This window comes from Phaethon aethereus, assembly GCF_964289735.1.
Source record: "Phaethon aethereus genome assembly, chromosome: 7".
NCBI classification, from domain to species: Eukaryota; Metazoa; Chordata; class Aves; order Phaethontiformes; family Phaethontidae; genus Phaethon; species Phaethon aethereus.
In genome coordinates this window covers 20,189,030-20,209,771 of record NC_138583.1, presented here as the reverse complement: position 1 = coordinate 20,209,771, position 20,742 = coordinate 20,189,030, and the positions used below count along the sequence as shown (strand labels likewise).

General features: G+C 43.9%; 1 protein-coding gene across 1 annotated transcript in view; it reads right to left on the bottom strand.

Moving 5' to 3' along the window:
- Nucleotides 1-14,905, bottom strand: part of SEC31B (SEC31 homolog B, COPII coat complex component) — a 36,690-nt gene extending 21,785 nt beyond the window's left edge. Inside the window, exons 1-12 of the mRNA XM_082002591.1 lie at nt 14,636-14,905; nt 11,832-11,955; nt 10,821-11,016; nt 9,931-10,026; nt 8,703-8,843; nt 8,053-8,195; nt 7,668-7,767; nt 5,328-5,489; nt 3,238-3,390; nt 2,267-2,497; nt 787-861; nt 97-180 (exon numbers count right to left, since the gene is read on the bottom strand). Coding sequence (XP_081858717.1) covers nt 97-180; nt 787-861; nt 2,267-2,497; nt 3,238-3,390; nt 5,328-5,489; nt 7,668-7,767; nt 8,053-8,195; nt 8,703-8,843; nt 9,931-10,026; nt 10,821-11,016; nt 11,832-11,955; nt 14,636-14,714 — 1,584 coding nt within the window. The 5' untranslated portion in view covers nt 14,715-14,905. The remainder of the gene's footprint in view (nt 1-96; nt 181-786; nt 862-2,266; nt 2,498-3,237; nt 3,391-5,327; nt 5,490-7,667; nt 7,768-8,052; nt 8,196-8,702; nt 8,844-9,930; nt 10,027-10,820; nt 11,017-11,831; nt 11,956-14,635) is intronic.
- Between the last annotated feature and the right edge of the window lie 5,837 nt (nt 14,906-20,742).

Genomic DNA, 20,742 nt, shown 5'->3' with positions numbered 1-20,742 from the left:
CTGCATTGAGCTCAACGTCTTGTGGTTGGAATTAAACCTTCCTGTTCATTCTGCCCTCCACTGCTCTCCCAGGCTGGCAAGATGTACAGGACGTACCTGATCTGCCTGTGCAGCTTTTGTCTCATCTGCCTCAGGAAGGGGCTGTTTATCTGGGATCCCATTACTCAAACATGAGGCGATCTAGAAAAGTAAGAGACATGCACAGTGTGAAACCCCTATCAAAGTTAAACACCTGGGCAGCAAAGCCACCAAGTGACTGGCAAGCCCCAGACACAATTCCCCCAGCTCTTTCACCTGTTTGAAAAGTTCCACCTCTCCCTATTCCTGGCTGGCTGCCTATCAAAAGTTATTTATCCTTTTCAGAGCATTGTCCATGCTGCTGCAAGAGTTTCCTCCCCTGCAGCTCCATCAGTGCTATGCCAGACTGTCTTCATCTGTCACTTTCTTCCTGGCTGAGGAATACCCTGAGACGCAGAGATCTAGATGCTACAAGAAGCTCTCACAACTGCACTGTTATACACTTCCCAGAGCACCAACTGGAAGCAAGATAACTGGGCTCACGACCCCTTTGCTTTGATCCAGCACAGCTACAGTTATACCCTTACAAAAGTGCCCGCATTTGCTTTTTAATGGGGACTACTTGAGATGATTCTCAGCTGAAATTTCACACAGTTTGGTCTTCAGTGTACTGTGAGATCACTCACTCATTTCCAGTAGGGACCCTACAACTCTCCTGCAGCAGCTTTAGTCCTGTAAAGGTTTCTCTCCATTGGAAAGACCCCTTACCTTTTTTTGCAGATCCTCTTTACTGTAGCCCAGCAGCTTGAGGAGTTTAGTCCTGGACTCCTGCTCCAGATTCACCTGAGTCCCAAAGGATATTAAAAAGATAAGAAAATATGTAAAATCCTAGGCATCTACACACTGCCAATCACTGGCTGCTTCTGGCAGCAGCGAAGTTTAGAGCCCAGTTTATAGATAAGGAACTCAACTATGACAAGTCCTCCTAATGAGTACTGTGAGAAAATCTATGGAATTTAAGTTATAATCGTGATAAAAGGGTGAAATTCAAGTTTGTCACATAGTTACAATTGAGGTAGAACTGCATATCAGGGCTATGACTGTATGCATACCTAGTGTACTTGGTCATTAATTCCCTGAATAGTCTAGGAATTGCCAAGCTAATCTCTGCATAGAGACAATGGACTGATTAGAGTCTGGATGAAACTGAGACAAGGCGGTTGCCTGAACTTCTAGCTGGCTTCACAAAAATTAGTTAACTAATTGTTACAGATGCTCCCTGGGTGGGGATTTCAGACAGTCCTAGAAATTCCCACAGGCTGCAGGCAGCCTAATTGATAGGCGCTATTTGTATTGTTTAATTTAATTTAGAACATTCTGCAAGGAGAAACTGTCTGTCTCAGTAAGTCCCAGGCTGTTCCTACTATAGAACTGACCAAACTGTACATGGATAAGATACTTGTAAACAGTCAGTAGAAACTGTTCTTGCAGATGCAGAAATCGTCATGCAGGACAGTCTTTTATACAGAAGCTTTGTTTGTAGTTTAAGACATTCAATAGTAATAGGTCTTCCATGTGCTGGAGTGGTCTCACAGGACTGTGAGCTGGATTATAAAAATTCATGAGAACAACAGTTTGATGTATCTCATACAATGCAGCTGAAGACATCATTGCAATGACTCTTGCAATGGAGACTCCTGTCAGCACCTAGACAACACCTGGCCATCCTATTCAAGAGATATGATTCCCCATGCAAATGTAATACTATAGAAAAGATCCCAATATTTCGCCTCACACACAGTCTGCCAACGACTGTCTGTAAACCATTACCAAGGCTAAGCTTTACCTCTCCAGAAGGGCAGCCGCTCCCCATTACCAAACTCTTTCATATTATCAAATTGTCAGTCATCATCCTATGTAGGGCTACAGTCAGTCCCCATGAGAAATAATAATGATAGAACTCCACAGGTAGCAGGCAGATATAGCTTGACAGTGGGTTGAGATAAGAAAATCTGGTTTAGCACCTTGAAAGGAAGCCCAAACAAGTCCACTGAAAAGACCATTCCTACTGAAAAATAAGACAACCTCCAAGACCTCAACTGCAAAAACTTTTCTTTAGACAAGTAACTAACTAGCCTATTCAGTTCCTTTTTATATCTTAAAAAGGGCTAGAGAGGACTGTAATGAACACGTGTCACCCCAGGATCATAAAAAAACTGACTTCTGTGTTTCACCACAGACATCCTACCTTCAAGAAGTTCCAAAGGTTCTCATCAAATGGCAACTTTGCTGTCTGGATCTTGCCCTGGCAATAATCAAGGAGGTTCCCTGACTGCAAGGCCATCTGCAGTTCTCTGGATCGGAGCAGGAATTCAGTTTCAGTAGTGACTTGACTGATGAATACCTGGTGTGGGTAAGTCTGCTGCATTTGCTGTCCAGGTGCTTTGGTAAGACCAAAGGTGATCAGTTTTCCTCCAAACTGATAAAGACAGAAGGAGACACAGTAAGCATTCTTATAAATTAAGGTAAAAGCAACTCACTTAGCTCTTCATTTAGCAAGGCAGACTCAAGCTGCAGCTGCGATTGCAAGGAACCCAAATAGCTTAATGTGTATGGATGGTAGGGACATTGAGAGAGTTCACATCACAAGCCCTTCAGCTGAAAACTGATAACCATGACACTTGTGTATGTGCTATCAGATGTAAATGCCAGAGAGCCACAGAAGAAAAAGTACCATTTGAAACTGTTTGTTCTTTTCTGACATGGAGAGCCAGGCTGCAATGGTAAAAGCTATCATGCGAATGCCAGGCACTAGACAGAGAACAAATCAAGACACAGGCTAAAAGAACAATTCAGCCTTTTGATTTAGGAGCAAAGAGGTGAAGAAAATTAAATACCTGGATAGGAAGGAGAAAGACAGAGGAGGATGGGAATGCATGTCACAGCCTACAAGGACAGCTTTTATGAATCTTCCTTAGCTTTGTTAACTCCTACTTATAACCTGCCATTCTCTGCTACAGAATTCTCTTTCTTGTTGGAAATATATCTGAATGTTGAGCAAAAGACCTTCGCTCTACAGGACACCACACTGCACCTTAAACAGGCCTTAAAACAACTAGCAATGGGAAGATAAAGGTTTATCTTTAGCGAAAGAAAAAGATTGTGTCACAAGACGACACATCTATTGCATTTTAAGCTAAGAATGCTCCATTCACTTACTGCAAATGAAACGCCCACAGGTCTGCGAATCCACTTGGGTGGCTTTTTTAACGGTGGAATCAAGGTGGTCTGAGCTACTTGCTCTGGCACCTGTAGAGGAGGAAGTATCTGTCCTGTGCCAAAGGGATCCAGGTTGTTGAAGGAGGAAGAGATCTAGAATCAGATGGAGAAAGGAATAAGATATAATTCAATTCCTCTCTGTACGGAGATAAAAAACGATTGCTTAGTAATTAGTTACTTTCCTCGCTGATGAAGAAAGAGGCTATTACAGCACCTCTTCCTGGAACACCACCAAGCCCCTGTGTGAGAGAAATGGTTATTTCCAAACAGTTCCAGAAATTATTTCTCAAGAAAGCTTCACCTCAAGAGATTTTCAAGTAATTCTTCCTTAGCAAAATGCAAATTCCCTAACAAACACTGCTTGGCCTAGCACCCAGCTCATAAACACAGGAGTTACAAAATTACTTGTTTTATGCAAGACAATGACAACATATAGTCAAAAGTTGTCCAGCTTATTTCTTGTTTTGCTCACAAAGGAATGTTGACTCCCCTTCTGCTGCTGGGGTCTTTCAAATGGGTTAGTTTTAAGGACTGTCTCAAGCTTTTATAGCCTAGATGAGGCTGGTGAAATAATCTCTCCAGACTTTCTTGCCTAGACAAGAGAGTGTCAAAAGTGGCCCCTGATCTGGATTTCTGACATTTAGGAAGTTGGTGAGCATACATAAAATGTTGTTCACAAGCATTCTTAATTTTTAACATTGTTGGCATAGATTTGTTGTTTGCTAAAGATAACCCTGTTCAAGTTTGACTGGACCATAGGGTACAGCTCCAAAATACAGCTGACCAGCATACCTTAAAGGAAGCAACGTAAGGCTGATCAAGCTAAGGTTGCCAAACAAAGAATCACAGGCAAGACCTACATGTTTTGTCTTTCAAGTCTTTCTTGAGCAGAAACCAATTCCAAAGAAAGCCCATTTCCTGGAGGAACAGCTTATACCTAACAGATCAATCACCCTAAACCTTGAAAAAATAAATACATGCTCCCGGGGTACCAGTAACATCAACCACCAGGTCTTCAGTAGAGTTTCTGTCCTGATAGCATGGAATCCAGAGGAAAGAGACCTCTTAGCCATGAACTCCCCACCTCCTGTCATTATCTCCTCCTATTTGTGTTCTTACTTGTTATTCTGTTTATCTAGGAGTTATTCTGCCCTACTGTTCTCCAATTTAGAACAATGGAAGTGCAGCACATGCACATGAAGAATGAACAGAAAAAAATTCTCCATGGGTTAAATAAATCCTTAATCTCCTACAGCTGTTGCTTGATAAATTATTTTATGTCTCCCACAAATCTTATGAAACTGAACTCAGTCAGCTGTAAATGACTATATAAATAACACTTAAGCCAGCTCATACATATTCTCTTAAAACCTGTATTGTAAGGCATTTGTTGGCTGGGAGAGACAGAGGGAATTAGAAGACTAGACACCAGATCAAAACTAAAATTTCAGGCAACACTGACATTTAATCTGTTCAGAGTTTGTCCATCTATTCATTGGCTAAGTAATGGGATTCAGTATAAAAATATTAACATGCTCCAAGTTATAGTCAATTGATTTGAGGAAAATTACTAATTAAGCTACTTTTAAAAATTCTCTTCTGAACTAATAAAGAATAATGTATTGTATGAATCAGTATCAATGTATTTAATTTTAATTTAATGACAAGACAAGCTTGTTGCTCTAACAGGTGCACTGCTTTATTTTTAGTCTACTAGTAATAACGATAAAATATATGTAACATCAAAACTACACTTTATCTTGGTCCTCTTCACACAGTTTAATGAATGTTACAAGAAATACTGAGACATCTTTGTCAAGAGGCAATGTAGTCCCTTTGAGACTTGGTGGATATTAAGTCCCCACACAGGTAGCTTCTGTTCTCACACCATACAGCTATATGTCCCGGTGGGTGGGACAGACTGCACCGCTTAAAAATCATACTGTCATACATGTGTGTTTCTAACACACTCAAAAGTCAGGTGAGTAACTGCCAATCTGCCAAGCTGTAACATGTTCACAGGTCTTTACCTTGTCAGCCTGCGTCTTCTGTTGAGCTTCTAAGTTCCCACCCATAACAGAATAAATGTTGATCCACCCATCAAAAGTGGCAGCAGAGAAGACTGAAGGATTCCTAGGACACCACTGGACGTCAAAGCACCACTGACTCCGAATGGGCAACTCGTAAACCACCTATCACAGAAAGAGAGATGGCAGAAGCACGACATGAGTAGTCCCCTGCTTTCCCCAAATTACTTGCCCACAGCAAGTGTGTCACACTTTATTGACATATCACCAATGTATACAAGTCTCTTATTTTTGCTTCTTGAAGGACGCATTTGCAACAGAGTTGCAGCGCATTGAGCTCAAACAGCAGAAAGCCAGAGAAAGCTGCTATAAAATAGGATTCTCATTGTAGAACAAAACCCCGAAGCAACAAGTCAGTTTTGCTCTGCTATCTAAGTCCTACTCTATCAGAGTACTATAGAATCATAGATTCATAGACTAGTTTGGGTTGGAAGGGACCTTTTAAGGTCATCTAGTCCAACCCCCCTGCAGTGAGCAGGCTGCTCAGAGCCTCATCCAACCTGACTTTGAATGTTTCCAGGGATGGGGTGTATACTACCTCTCTGGGCAACCTGGACCAATGTTTCACCACCCTCATCATGAAAAATTTCTTCCTATAGTATTGTTGCACCTGCTGTTAACCAAGGGAGACACACCAGAAAACAACACAAGAAAAACAGAAGCCAAAAGGCAAGAAGGTGCCATGAGCAAGAACATGTAAACAGAAAGAATAGTCTGGAATAACAAATTTGGCAAGGAAAATGAAAGCCTACAGAAAAAAAGTAGAAGAACAAAGAGGACTGCAATAGCTGCAGATTAACTATGAAGGATATTGCAGGTAAAAAGTTTCTGGTCAAGCACTCAAAAATCCAAAGTCCAATTCATGGCCCAGTCACAGACTTCCTGCCTGATGTTGGGCAACTCACTAACAACCTTGACTTTGAACCTCCAGTTTGTAAAATGAAGATATTTCCTTTATGCCTCACAGGCACAAAGCACAGAGAATCACAGCTTCCTTCTCTGTGGGAACATGATCTGCGCTTTCTGTTCCTAGATATAAAACCTTGCATTTGCTTATATTAAAATCTAGATTGCTAAATTAAAAAAAAATAAATCCTCCTAAACCAAAGAAACCAACCCTCCCCCCAAACTCACCAGATCAGCCACTCTGTATAACTGTACTGTCTTTAGTACTGAAAACCTTTCCAATTTTTGTATCACCTGAAAATTTTCTGTTCATTGGTACCAAGTCAAGAAGAGTCCTCTAACAATAGTTTATGCATAAATGTCTAACTTGAATTCAGACTCTGCAAATCTACCATAGCATGCATAAAGATGAGCCAGCTGCACTAAAATTGTGGGGTTTTTTTAATTTTTCTGCTAAAACACAGTGAAAAGACTTTTGTAAAAATTAGACATCCGGAATGGTTAAGACTCTGACTTTCTTCTAACCACTACAAATTTGTACAGAGTGAGCATCAAACCCCATGAAACCACAACAGCATCATTTCATGTGTTTTGTGAAAATGAATTAATTTTTTTACATGTCTCCAAGGCAAACGTGGTCAGCTAAGTTAAATTGTCCCATGAAATGAATCCAGCCTGGGGCTCCCAGCTGGACTTCGTTCAGTAACGTTAGAGTACCTTCCCCGTGCTATTACCAAGATCAACCACATGAATTTTGTTCAAAGTCCAAAATTCAGTTTTATCCAGAAATTCAGCATTGAATGAGTAGGTGTGCAGAAGATTTTTTTTTTACATGGTCCTATTTTAATTCAGGTGATATGTAAATACTTCAAAGGTGATAATTTTGAAATACATGGCTAGATAAGAACATACATGTGAAGCCACTGTACTATGAATAAAATTTACACACTTATTTAATTACATTGTTCCCCTCTCAATGACCTTAACAAATGCTCCCCATTCCCCTTCAAGTTTCCCCCAAAAAAACTTACTACCCTAGGAGAAGAAAGAAGATGAAACAAACGGACACAGAGAACACTACATGTGTGAGCATAGCAAGAGTAATTATAATTAGCTGAAAACTAAGTTTTAGTTAAAGCTTTCTTCCCTCTATGATCTCTGGACACAGATGTATCAGAGAAAATCTCACCCTGTCTCTGCTGTTTTCAGTCTGGATACGAATAGCCCTTTCACTCACACCAGACAGGAAGACTGCAGGAGACATACTGGAGGAAATTAAATTGGCACTCCACAGGGATACAAAGAAGGGACACACACATAGCATAGCACACAACTCTATAAAGCAGACCATGTGTACTTATAGCTGTGGTTATGTACCTCCCCCATACTTGGGTTCCAGCACAAGATCCGGTTGTCTTTGGCGCTACTCAAGAGCAGTTCAGGGTCAGCCTGGCACCAAGAGACAGAGAGAACTCCTCTAAAATAGATCAGAAAGAAATCAGTCATATTTCATACCCAGTCCACTCTCCCACCACGTCACCAAGAAAGCAGCACGCACCAACACTTAAGCTCAGAAATACTAGTTCTTATCTCTACCCTCAACCAGATTGCTGAGGGTAGAGACAAGATGTTTGTTTCACAACCATCTGTGAAACAAAGCAGGCCCAGCAAAAATCATAGTTCTCCTAAGTCCAGTCTCCCAGGTGTCTGCCTTTTAAAGATGGAGATCCTTGAAAAGGCAACACAACAAGCAGGTCCTCACCTTGTGTGCCCTTCCAGCTGGCTCAAAGGAGAGGTAGCAAAACGTAAGTCCCATATTTGGATCACTGGCAAGCGGTCATCCTCAGAGGAAAGGACTAGCTGCGTTGCAACTTCTGGATGCCAGGCCATTCCTGAGCAATGCATCTAGGAACAAAAATAGCATAGGCTGAAAATTCAGCAAAGCAAGCTGGCAATAGCACAAATGGCCCAGAGCCATGTGACTCTGCACTTAACTCGCCTAGAATGCTTGACATAAAGCAAGTCTAGCAACATCTTGCTGTGGGAAGCAAGTATTTCTACCTTCTCTACACAGGAAAAAAAAAACACTAACCATACAGAAGTTGAAGGACTAGTTCAAAGTTGACTTAGGAAGATAGCTGGGATTAAAACACAGGAGGCTTCTCGTAAATGAGCTGTGAACATTGAAATTGAACGCAAGGGTGCCCTAATTTTAGGAACAGCTATGGGTCTTGTTTCTCCATTTCATTAGGGAAAAAAAGAGAGAGGTGCTTTGATGCTACAGCTCCAAGAGAACCAGTCCCAACAGCTCCCACAGTAAAAACAGTTGATCCCAAGAGCCTGTGCCACTGCTCTGCAGTTACACATGGCATGTTGTAAGCTAGTTAGAATCACAGCCTTTCCTCCACTCACTCTGTTGCTGTGGTCACTGACTTTGATGATAGGCTCATTCTTCCTGAGGTCCCAAACCACAGCCTTGCCACTGGGGTGAGCAGAGGACAGGATATGCTGCACCTGCCGATTCCAGGACACCGCACTGATGTCTTCATGAGGCTGCCAAGACAGGAAGGGCCACACATCCATTATCGCCATGTTGAGGGAACACGAATTACAGGATTCTGTCACTAGCTTAACTAAGAGATTTGGTGATATATAGATTCTTCTCTTCAGTCACTGATCAATTAACTGGAAATATCAGCAGCACTGACCCTAAAGACTAGGGAGCATGGAAAGTCCTTTGCTCAGAAAGTACAGTGGACAGTCAAATTCTATGGAGGAATGTCACCTGGAAAAGCACCTTTGTATTTTGAGAGCAGGTACTGGATTCTGCACTTGACAAATGTGTTATGAATCAGTCCAGAGAGAACTGCAGCTGAGAGAACATAGATGCTTCTACCCTGCCTCCTGGAACAAACTTAAATGGAAAGATGACCTTGTGCAACATTTCAGGAGTGCAGTGAGATGGAAAATGATGAAGCATTCAAGATTAATTGTCGTTACCATATCTACCGCAAGGCAGGAGATAGGCAAGGAAACAAATGGGAGGCTTACTGGAGGAAAAACTTGGCCTGCTTTTAGACAAGTTTACTATCATTTTTCCATTTTCAGGAGTTGATTGCCCTGAATAATATAATCAGCATCAGAAGATCAGAAGCTTCTTCCTTAAAACTCAGGAAACATTATCTAGGAGTAATAGCCAAGATGCATTAAATGGCTCACTGGCTCTGCTATGGATATTACTTTCATGAGATATGAAAAGCTTCAGCTGAAGCCTGAAATAAATTCATTCCTCAGAGAAGGTCCAATAAACCTTGTTAATCCATCACACATGCCCCAGCTGGATCACAAGATAAACTGGTCAGTTACTTGATTCAAATCCACAAAGAGTTTACCCATCCATGCAAAGTGCATCCTTCCAGAACTCGTCAGCCTACCTCCCCCGCCTTTACAACACTCTTTCCACCTCCCCAGAATGAAGCCGATCAGTCACTTCTGATTCATCCTTCTCCTGACAGACATCAAAGTCGTTCCCCCTTCAAAGACTGACTAGACCAGGATGACTCCACACACTCACATCTTTTTGCCTTGCCTACTGAGATATAAAACTGTAGGGGTATCGCCCAGAGGAAAACTTGTTTACCTGTGATTTAGCCCCTGGAGTCATAGGTACACTGAAGTTATTCAAGTCCCAGATGAAAATTTCAGAATCATTGGCTCCAGAAGCCAAGAGGTTACTCTATAGAAGAAAAAAAAAAAAAAAAAGCTCAGCTGAGTTTCCTGCTCACAAGGAAAGGGGATGGATTTCTTAAAAATAAATCTGAGGAAAAAACCCAAAATTTTCCAAAGTCCAGATGAGAGCTGCATTTCACAGCCACTGGTAAGCAGAAAGATACTAACCGGATTATAAACCAAGCACATCTCTGGCCTCCATGCCTTCAGCTGTGCCATGGTATAGAACTGTTTAAAATTGTCTAGCAAACTACATGTGCAGGTGGCTGCTATTAGTCATCATAAAATTCTGTCACAGGCCTGGAAGCCACTGTCTCTGGCCAACTGAGCCTTTGCCCTGCATCCCAGCACCAAGGACATTTCTTCTGAGAAGATGCAGGCTTCCCACAAGGGTCTGTAGACTACTTTCAATTTTCTTTTGTGCTACTATGAGAACTTGTGTATTGTTTACTACTTGCTTATGTTGTATGATCAGATCTCTACTGAATTAAACATCAAGTGAACAAATGAAAAAAAGAAGTTCTGATTTCAACTGGGTAATGGTCTAACATGTAACAGTATTACAAGACATGTTTTTACACAGAGAGGTAAGAGACTGGATCGAGGTCACAGGGGAATTCAGTGGCAAAGCTGTGAACAGAACCCAAATCTGAGTCCCAAACTAGCCTTATGTCACAACTACCATGCCTCTTTCAAGTTAAAAACTGTTCCTTCAGTTTATAAGTCCCTATACACAAGGGAAAAACATTTTAAGATGGGGGTTAACTTCCGTTTGGTTATAAGTATCTTAATGTTGCATACCTGGAAAGGGTTGAAGTCAAGAGCTCGGACAGGACCTGAATGCTTCTCTGTCTGCCCAATTACAGGCTCACTCTTTGAGGCCAAGATGCGGTGCACACTGTACATTGTGAGTACACCATTATCCCCCCCACCAATGATCACTCCAGAAGACTCTGGAGACCCATTTCCAAAGTCACCCCAGATCAGCTTATGAAACCTAAAAAAGAAGAAAATAAAGCTGGTGCAGGCCACAATATTTGGTGGAAGTCAAGACACCCTCTGCATTACCAAAAACCACACACATGTTCTGACCTATCAAACATAACAATCAGTCTGCACCTTAAATAACCATTTCCCTTTTAAGAGGACTATGGCTCTTGTGTGCAAAGAGAAATTAGCTTCCTTCCAAAGACTTTTAAAGGGAACGTACAAAAGAAGAGCTTGTCTCTCTCTTCTTTTTGTTTTGTTTTTGGTTTGGTTTTGGTTTGGTTTGTTTAAAACGTTTAGGACCTCACATGGGATTTGGTGGGTGAAATCTTCTAACCTACATGATACAGAAAATTAGATTAGAGGACAAGGTTCCTTCCTTTGCAGAGCCATTATCTGAAAAATATGTTTACGCCCTTTAAAATCTGCTGGTTAGAATTCAAGGCTGTGTTTTACACTCGGTGGTTACCCACAGTGATGAGCCCAAGAAATAACCTTGTCTTAAAAAGCTGAAAGATAAGTTTCACTCTGCCTCTAGTCTTTTTATTGCAAATTATTAGCCTCATCAAATTCACATGGTACAGAACGACTCTACTCACTGACTACCATGTAAGTCCTTACAGATTTTTCCAATGGTCAAGTTGCTCAACTTTTAAACCCAACATGATTTGTGTCGACAAAAATGTTCAATTCTTGAAGACAGAGGTCAACTGATCCAAAAGATCACTTTATACCCTGAAAACATGATCTCCTCCTCTCCTTTCTTGTACCAGAAAAACCCTTTTCAGTTCCACTGATTGATACATCAGTATGAGCCTCCAGTACCTGTTTGAGACAGGAAGTGTTCCTTTCTGCTTCATGTCCAGGGAGGGATCCCTGAAGTCAACCTCAAATATTTCCAAGGTGGCATTTGTACTGAAGGATGCATCCAGTTGCTGAGCAGATGTTCCTAGCAGAAGTACAAGGGCAACACAAGTGGGCACTTTTTTCAAGAGCACAAGATACAAAAAGAGCAAGGCACTCTAAACCTATTCTTCATAGTCAACACCACCTTGGTGTTGCATCTGTTCAAAGAAAGGACGTGTCTGAAAACCTCAGAAAGAGGAATCAACAGTTACGACAAAGACTTTGAAAGAAATTAAACTTCATTAAATTCTGGGCACCAGGGTCACTGTTGTGCAAATACCTTACTTTCTTAGGATAGGCGTAATTCATATACCCTCTTCCAAACAGCCACAGCTTCTGATGTTAAGTCCTTATCTAAATTACAAATGCAGTCGCATCATAAAACCCAGCTACAGTTAGATCCCAAATACTTCTGTATACTGCTCCTCAACCATGACCAGATGTCTTGATCACACCTTCTAAACCTAGTCTATAGCTAAGGGTTTTCAACCTTAGCCAACTAAACATGCCCCAACAACCCACAAACAGTTAGCAGTCACACAGTGGTGGCTTCCTTCCTTCTCCCTAGCTTACAGAATAAAAGCTAAAAATTGATTTAACATTGCCTAATGGGACACTGCCAGGCAAACAGTCACCCAGTTACCACAGGGATGCTTTGTAACTGCCTATGGCATGGAAAGTGCCCAAGAGACTACTAAAAAGCAGTACAAATTTTGAAACTATGCAGTTTCTGATATAAAGCAGACTGAAGCCAAGACCTTTGATCCAACCACAACTCTGGCCTTATTAGAGAAACACAAAATAGACTACCCCAACAATGATAATGTTGCTTTTAAGGCAACAGCTGAACTTTTGTCACTTTCTTTTGACAGTCATTCCTGAAAAAAAAAAAAATCAAAACAATATGGCAGCACTGCACAACCCAGGCAGGAGACAGAGCTGACTAGTTCTCATGTTGGTCAGACAACTGTGGTGGGTTGACCCTGGCTGGACGCCACGTGCCCACCAAAGCCACTCTATCACTCCCCCTCCTCAGCTGGACAGTGGGGAGAAAATGCAATGAAAGGCTTGTGAGTCGAGATAAGGACAGGGAGATCATTCACCAATTACTGTTATGGGCAAAACAGACTCAACTTGAGGAAAATTAATTTAATTTATTACCAATGAAATCCAAGTAGGATAATGAGAAATAAAACCAAATCTTAAAACACCTCCCCTCCACAAGCCTCCCTTCTACCAGCTCAACTTTACTCCCAGTTTTCTCTACCTCCCCAGCCCACAGCAGCACAGGGGGATGGGGAATGGGGGCTGTGGTCAGTTCATCACATGTTGTCTCTGCCGCTCCTTCCTCCTCAGGGGGAGGACTCCTCACACTCTTCCTCTGCTCCAGCGTGGGGTTCCTCCCAAGGGAGACAGTCCTCCATGAACTTCTCCAATGTGAGTCCTTCCCATGGGCTACAGTTTTTCACAGACTGCTCCAGCCTGGGTCCCTTCCACAGGGGTGCAGTCCTTCAGGAACAGACTGCTCCAGTGTGGGTCCCCCATGGGGTCACAAGTCCTGCCAGCAAACCTGCTCCAGCCTGGGCTCCTCTCTCCACAGGGCCACAGGTCCTGCCAGGAGCCTGCTCCCATACAGGCTTCCCATGGGGTCACAGTCTCCTTCAGGCATCCACCTGCTCCAGCATGGGGTCCCCCACAGGCTGCAGGTGGAGATCTGCTCCAGCATGGAGCTCCATGGCCTGCAGGGGCAGAGCCGGCCTCACCATGGGCTTCCCCACAGGCTGCAGGGGAATCCCTGCTCTGGTGCCTGAGGCACATCCTACACCTCCTTCCTCATTGACCTGGGGGTCTGCAGAGTTGTTTCTCGTATTCTCACTTGTCTCTTTGGCTGCAATTGTGCAGTTTTTTTCCCTCCTTTCTTAACTACGTTATCCCACCATTGCTGATGGGCTCAGCCTTGGTCCATCTTGGAGCCGGCTGGCATTGGCTCTATCGGACACAGGGGAAGCTTCTAGCAACTTCTTACAGAAGCCACCCCTGTAGGCCCCCCGCTACCAAAACTTTGCCACACAAACCCAATACAACAAACCAAGTTGTCAGCTCCACACAGACACTAAACTCACCTACTGCCAACTCAGTTAACAGGCTGACTTTGTGCTTCAGGACATAAAATTATAACAACAATAGCGAATAATGAATAATATCAACAAAATGCAAATTTAAGGTTTTGAAGAAGTATGGAAAATTGAATGTTAATCAAAACAGGCAACTTTAGGGAGAAGAGGTTTCTACTCTTTGATTGTCAAGCCATGTGATAATGCCTGAAGATCAACAAAGTAAAAGTGAGCTTAAATGGCCATGACTAGAAGGAACTTTTTTTCCCCACAGACATACCAAGTATGTAACCTTATTTAGTTTTATTTTTCATAGCAAGCAGGTATGGGAGTTCATACAGACTTAATTAGAAGTTAGATCAAAAAAGCTACATATTCACCCTTTGAAAAATCACTGTCCCTTAAGATGTCAAAGTTGGGCATAAAAGTAATCCTCTACCAATCACTTAAAAAAAAAAAAAAAGAAGCTGTAATGTTTTCAGTATATTGCTTGTAAATTTTCCAGAGATTATTAAGGTGGGAATTGTTGAAAGTTAAAACCAATACAACTCTACATAAAATCTCTCTGTGACTTGTTCTTTAATATTCACGAATTGTGAAGAACTTTACCTGTTGCTAGATAAATGGGGTGGTTGTTTGCTGGACTCCATGCCTGGACAGCTGTTCGCTCAATTTCTTTTAGCTTCATTTTCTAGGCTCTAGAAGAAATTTCACACAGTGGTTAGAATAACCAGATAAAGTCAACACGAAAATAATCACACCAGTAACAAAATATCCCCATTACCAAGATACCACAAGAACAAATTGCTCTCAAGAGAGAGAAGTTACTTGCTACTTCCTGAGGTAGCAAGTACAGTTTTACTGGAATGGATTAGTGTATTTTAGACTTCATAACAACCCCACAACCCCAGCTGTCTGATCCCTGATTTTCTTTCTATTTTTAATATATCCCAATTATAGGAGAGCTTCAGAAAAAGGAAGGGGATCTAAATTAAACCACATACTGAAGTCTTCAGTTCAGCATGGTTTAAATCAGCTGCAGAAATTAATTTAAACAAATATATTTGCAAAGCACTAGCTGGTCTCTCTGAACACGCTGATGTCAGTATATACATAGGAAAAAAGGGAGCAGAAGGAATCACAGGGCAAGCTAAATTCCAAGCAGAAAAGTGACGTGGCAACAGAAAACAAAGTGCAATGCTATCATGTGCCAATTCAGTTAATGTACTTTGTTCTCACTCCTCGGAAAAGCAAAAGGAAAAGATCCTTTGACTTTCTGCTCGAGTTTGTAAATGGTAGGATAAGGTGAGAAGAAACGATCCAGATGTAACTACTGTGTTTCAATCGCACACCTGAAAACAATTCTTTTTATTTACTCTGGATAGATCAACTGACACCTGTAAAATGGGAACACAACTTCCCCATGTCACTGGAGACAGATTAGTTGAGGAATAATGTAGCAGGATAATTGAAAGTCAAACATCAATAGCACGCAGTCAGGAGGCTGCAAAACTGAATGTAAATACAAATTATTGCTCCACATCGGATCCCATTCTTGCTGATGAGAAAGCACCTAGCACCTCTCCATCCCAGACTATACCCAGGCCTTCTAGGCATGTCAGCAACACAGGCTAGCAGGGTCACTCTCATGAGCAGTTCCTAAACCTTTTGAGTTTGGCTGCAGTGCAGTCTTTTAACTCTAGCTAAACAGAGCTGCTAACTATGCAGATGATATCGTGCTGAATAAGGTAAAACTGTCAGCAGGCAGCACAGCTAAACACTCTGTGCCTCGCCAGCTCGCTGTGATTAACCTCTCCTGGTTACTTGACATGGTTTGTGTTACCTGGGCTGACAGTTAAACCATAGTATGCATCACGTGGCGCTCTGTTCAGATGCAGGGCTACAAGTGTCAGTGCTTCAGCATTTGGCCTTACTCAGGCCAGGGTATGAATGTTTATCTGTAACCAAGTTCATAAAGGTAGCTTGCTGTGGCCAGCCCACTGTCTATCCAAACCATCCAAAGAAACAAACCAACCCAGTTTTGAAAAAGCCTTCTGTCATCTTGTGGCTTTTATGAAGTAATGGCCTCCTGAGGCCCATACAAGGGGAAATCAAGTCAGCATTACTTCTTGGGCTTCGACTTCCTGACTAATAACTCCACACCCTTTTTAGAGTTTCTTCTCCACCATCAGTCAGAGGATAAGGACATCCTCTCTCTCCCCCATACACTATCAGGATATGCTGTTTGATTAGAATTTATTTGATACTTTTTAGTATTAGTCTGCAGCAGTATCTCCCAAAGCTCAAACTGCCTATTGCTATTCTCACATTAACCTTACCCCAACTTAGCTGAGGCCCACAGGAATCTGAGCAGAACTCTTGTACAATAAAACAAGTGCAACTATTTCCTCATGCAGCCTAAAAACAGAGGTGGAAAGGTCATCTCCTCATCACCATAACAGACCTCTAAAGCTTACTTTCCAATCTTCCAGCACATATTTTGCAGGGTACATTTAAGGCTCCATCACCTTCTCTCTGCCAAGAAGTTCCAATGCCTACTCATCTGTCTCCCATACTAGTGCAGGAATACTGTCCAGGTCTCCTCCTTTTGTCAGAGGACAATGAAAATATCCCCAGGAGGAGGCAGGTGAACAGTCTACTGTTCACCTAGACTAGCAACAGTCTACTGCACAACACACTACCTGACTCCACTGATGTGGGGGAGCAGGACAGCTGGTATGTTCCTTACCAGTCCCTTTCTTGCCTCTTCCTCCTCCAGTTACAATCCATCAGTTGTACAGGCCTCTTGGCTTTTGAGAGGGCAAGTCCCTTGTAAACATTATTAGACAATGGCCAAGAGATCTCTTCCCTCTAGTAAATTAACTAGTAGGGAAACAATGAAGAGTACAAGCATCACAAACTTAGCCAGGTGAATGGTACAAGCTCCCACTCCTTACCCTCTGTGCTGGACTGACTGCATGGCTGGCATAATTTGCATTTAACACGCAAAGATAAGCCACAAAAAATGTGCAGAACAGTACTGATCAGTTGTGCAGCTTTTCTTGTCAATAGAGCATTTCGCATAAGAAAGTCAACATTACTGTACTCTTTTCACACACTTAAGTCAGGACAGAACATGAAAGTAAAGAGTCTTGCCTGTGGTAACTCACCTAGACATAGGAAAGCAAACAAGGCACCATTTAGAGTGGCTCAATATCAACAAAACAACTGTAGAAGTTCTGAATCATAGATGTTGAACAGGTACACTGTGTCCCTGGTCCTCAAGGCAAAGCAGCAGCAGTGCCAACAGACCTGGCCCACAGAGGATGCAAAAGAAGTCAAAAGATCACAGTATCACACCATCTCTTAAGCAACTCCTATCAGTTCAGCTCCATTGAAGCTGAGGCTCTGCATGGATAAGCAGCAGCACCTCCTTAAATCAATGGGCTCTGAGTTTGGAAGGGGGGGGCGGGGGGAAAGCCTTATTTGAGTCTTACTTTTAGACAAGTGATCCTTCTAAACACTGTGCAATGTCTGTATCCAGGAAAGGACTCACGATCCTTAAGGCAGGAAAAAGCCCTCCTTTAGCAACCTCTTTTGGCTGCCTGAGACAAATTCACAAGTACTGAATTCTTCCACAGGAGAATTTTTAGGGTGAGGTTGCCACCTGCTGTCATCTCCCAAAATAGCAGCTAAGACTTCTGTGAAACCTCATGCTTTTCTCAGGACCTCTAATTAATTAATCATGACAATTCCACCTCCTCCTCCTTCTACAGACATCCGATTACAGATCTAGCATATTAATGAATCTCAGCCTCAAAGGAAGTCGCGGAACAGAAGCATTTCCCCACAGCCTGCCCCAGCCATGGTTTCCTACATGCTGTCCTTAAAAGGTAACACTGTCTGCAAAGCAAAACCCAGCAGGTCAGAGTGCTCCCCACCACTAGGAAATGGAGAGCACACAGCTAAACAGCGAAAAGTAAAAACACATATTTTCAAATCATGATGGACCATGCAAACAATGCTGACGGAGGCAAAAATGCCTCACCTACGTTAACTTGTGGTTTTCAAGTATGTTGTAAAAGACCGTGGTTGTTGTTGTATCAGCTAATTGAGTCTCAAAGCTGCCATGATAATCATCCCAGGTACCACTGTAGTGAGGCCTTCCCTTGCACCACCCAAATACTGTCAATCAGAAATCCCCTCCTACTGACTTTCCCAGTCCTCCTCCGGCCACTGGGCACCCAACCATTCCTCTTTCAACAGTTTCTGCTAATATTGGACTTCCAGCACAGCACACAAAGGAGCTGATAGCCTGACCCCCTTTAGCTAAAGGGGAAACTTGGGCAGAACAGTCTTGTCCAAGGTCACCCAGGTGACAAGCAGCCACACTCAGAACTGAAAAAGGCCTCTGAACCAATGCACAACGGTTAAGACACAAACTGTCCTACAGCCTCCACAACCCAGCGTCAGTTTAAAAATCTTTGTACTGCCCCTTCCCTTTGCGTTGCTCTGACACTCTCCTTCGCAGCTCCCCAATACCCTATAGCCAGGCTGTTCTCATAAGTGCTTATTATAAACCCCGATTACAGAAAGCAGAAGGCACAGAAACAATAATCTCAGCTAATCGTTGGTGTTTGCAAGGCGGGGTTGTTGCAGGGCAGAGCTCAGCACATTCCTCCATGACAGCTCCCATGGCATATAAAGGAACTTCTTGTGCTCTGAGCACTTTCAGAAGCTATTGCTGAGCGCCACAGCACTGTACAGATGAGAGTGCGCATACATGTATCTAGTCAGCTTACTTCGCACAACAGCATTACCCTGTATGGTAGTGAAAAAGGTGAAGGTCTAGGAAGAAAGCATTGACCTCGGACACGGGCTGTCATACACGAGCTCTCGGCTACCCCAGAGGCCTCTCCGCGGCCCAGGGCAAACAGCTTAGCTGCCCCCAGGCGCTCCCCGCCTACCGCTGCCGAGGAGCCGGCCGCCGGCAGAGGGGAAGGAAGGTCCGGCGCTCCCGGGGCAGAGGGCTAGGGACAGAGCCACGGAACCTGGGGACGGGGCCGGCAGGGTAGCAAAGCAGGCCTGGATCGGGGCGGGGGGGGGGGGGGGGGGGGGGAGCGGGAATGGGGGCGAGCGGCCCTGCAGGGTTGGTGCTGCAGGCGGGGCTGGGCCGGCCCGGGGGCAACTCCCGGGCCCCTGCCCCCGGTGGCGGGGCTGAGGGACGCGAGGGCCGGGGCAGGAGCAGACACTCGCGTCAGGACGAGCGGAGCGGAGGCGACGCGGCGGGGGAGGGAGGGTAAGGCGGGCGGCGGCCCTTACCGGCTCGCTGGCCGTCGCCGCCGACCCAAGCCCGGACGACTCCCGCAGCTGAGCCCTCGCGACGGTGGCCGCCGGGAGCCGAAAAGCCCCCGCCCGCGAAGCACCGCCCGTGACCCCGCCCCCGCGGCGCCAGAGGGAGCGCGCGCCGCCCGCCCCGCCGCGCCTGCGCCATTCTCCGGCGGCGGGAGCGTCCTGCGCTCTGCTACCGCCGACGGCCTCGGGGTCACCGCGCAGGGCGGCAGCCGTCACCGCCGGCAAGGGTGCGGGAGCCCGTCGCCTTCTGGGGCATGGCCACTACCGCCCTTTGGGTGTATCCCGAAAGGGGGGGCGGGGGGCGTTGCTTTCAGTCTCCCCTGACCAGGGTGGGTGTGTCTCAGCCGCGGCACCACGACCAGGGACCTCAGCACGGGGCTCCCAAGCCAAAGGAGGCTCTCGGGCACCTTTTCTGTTTTTAAGATACTTGGATTTGCTCCATCCACTGGTCCAAAATGGTTCATGCTGCAGGCCAAGGAACACGGTAGCTGGATCTGGGGTCTGCTGCCTCTGAAGTCATCCCCCTCAGAAGAACTTTACCTCAGCTACAGATTTAAGCCTTCCTGAGACAGCATGCAGAAGCAAAAGGAGCACAGCCTAGGAATATATTCTCCTAAAAGCATTCTTAGCTGCCAAAAAAAAAAAAAAAAGCAGAAAGACTCAGACCTTCTTCCCTCACCTCTCTCCTGTTCTGAGAAAATTTGCCTGCACTACAAACCCCATTCCTAAGGATTTCTGAGCCATATTCTCTTGCCCAACCCTTTAGGCCTTCCCGATGAAAAACAATATCATTAAATTACTGGTTAGATACAGACTGGGTGTGAAACTCCCCAAAGGAGAGTGCAGCAAACAACGCTGGGGCAGGGCAGCCGTGCGGTATGCTGTACAAGAAGCTGGATGGGCCTCAACCTGCCTCTGTGCAACTGCTGCACTATCATTTTACATACACCAAGATAAAGTTCCTATTACTGCTCTGATCATTTTCATTTTACTTGAAGACTCTTACAACTCTCACAACACTGTATATAGTGCTGTCACATAAGTGCTGTGGAATGGCAATTCTTACTTAAGTATCCCTAAGGAGTGTTTTCCCCTGCATGACACTTTGTAATAGAATTCAGCTTTAAGGTCCCCACAGCTCAAAAAATACTTTAAAAACCCCTCTAGGGTGAAAACATCATTGCCTATAATTTAAAAGTAAGCATTTCTGTAATGAGAAGGTGACAGTTTACAAAAGCCAGGAGGAATGGTGATTGTTCAGCACCTCCAGAGAGGTCAGTTTTATTTACACATATATATTCCTATGTCCTAGCATTCAATCATGTGATTCCCTTGAACATACACCCTTACAGAAACCCCTA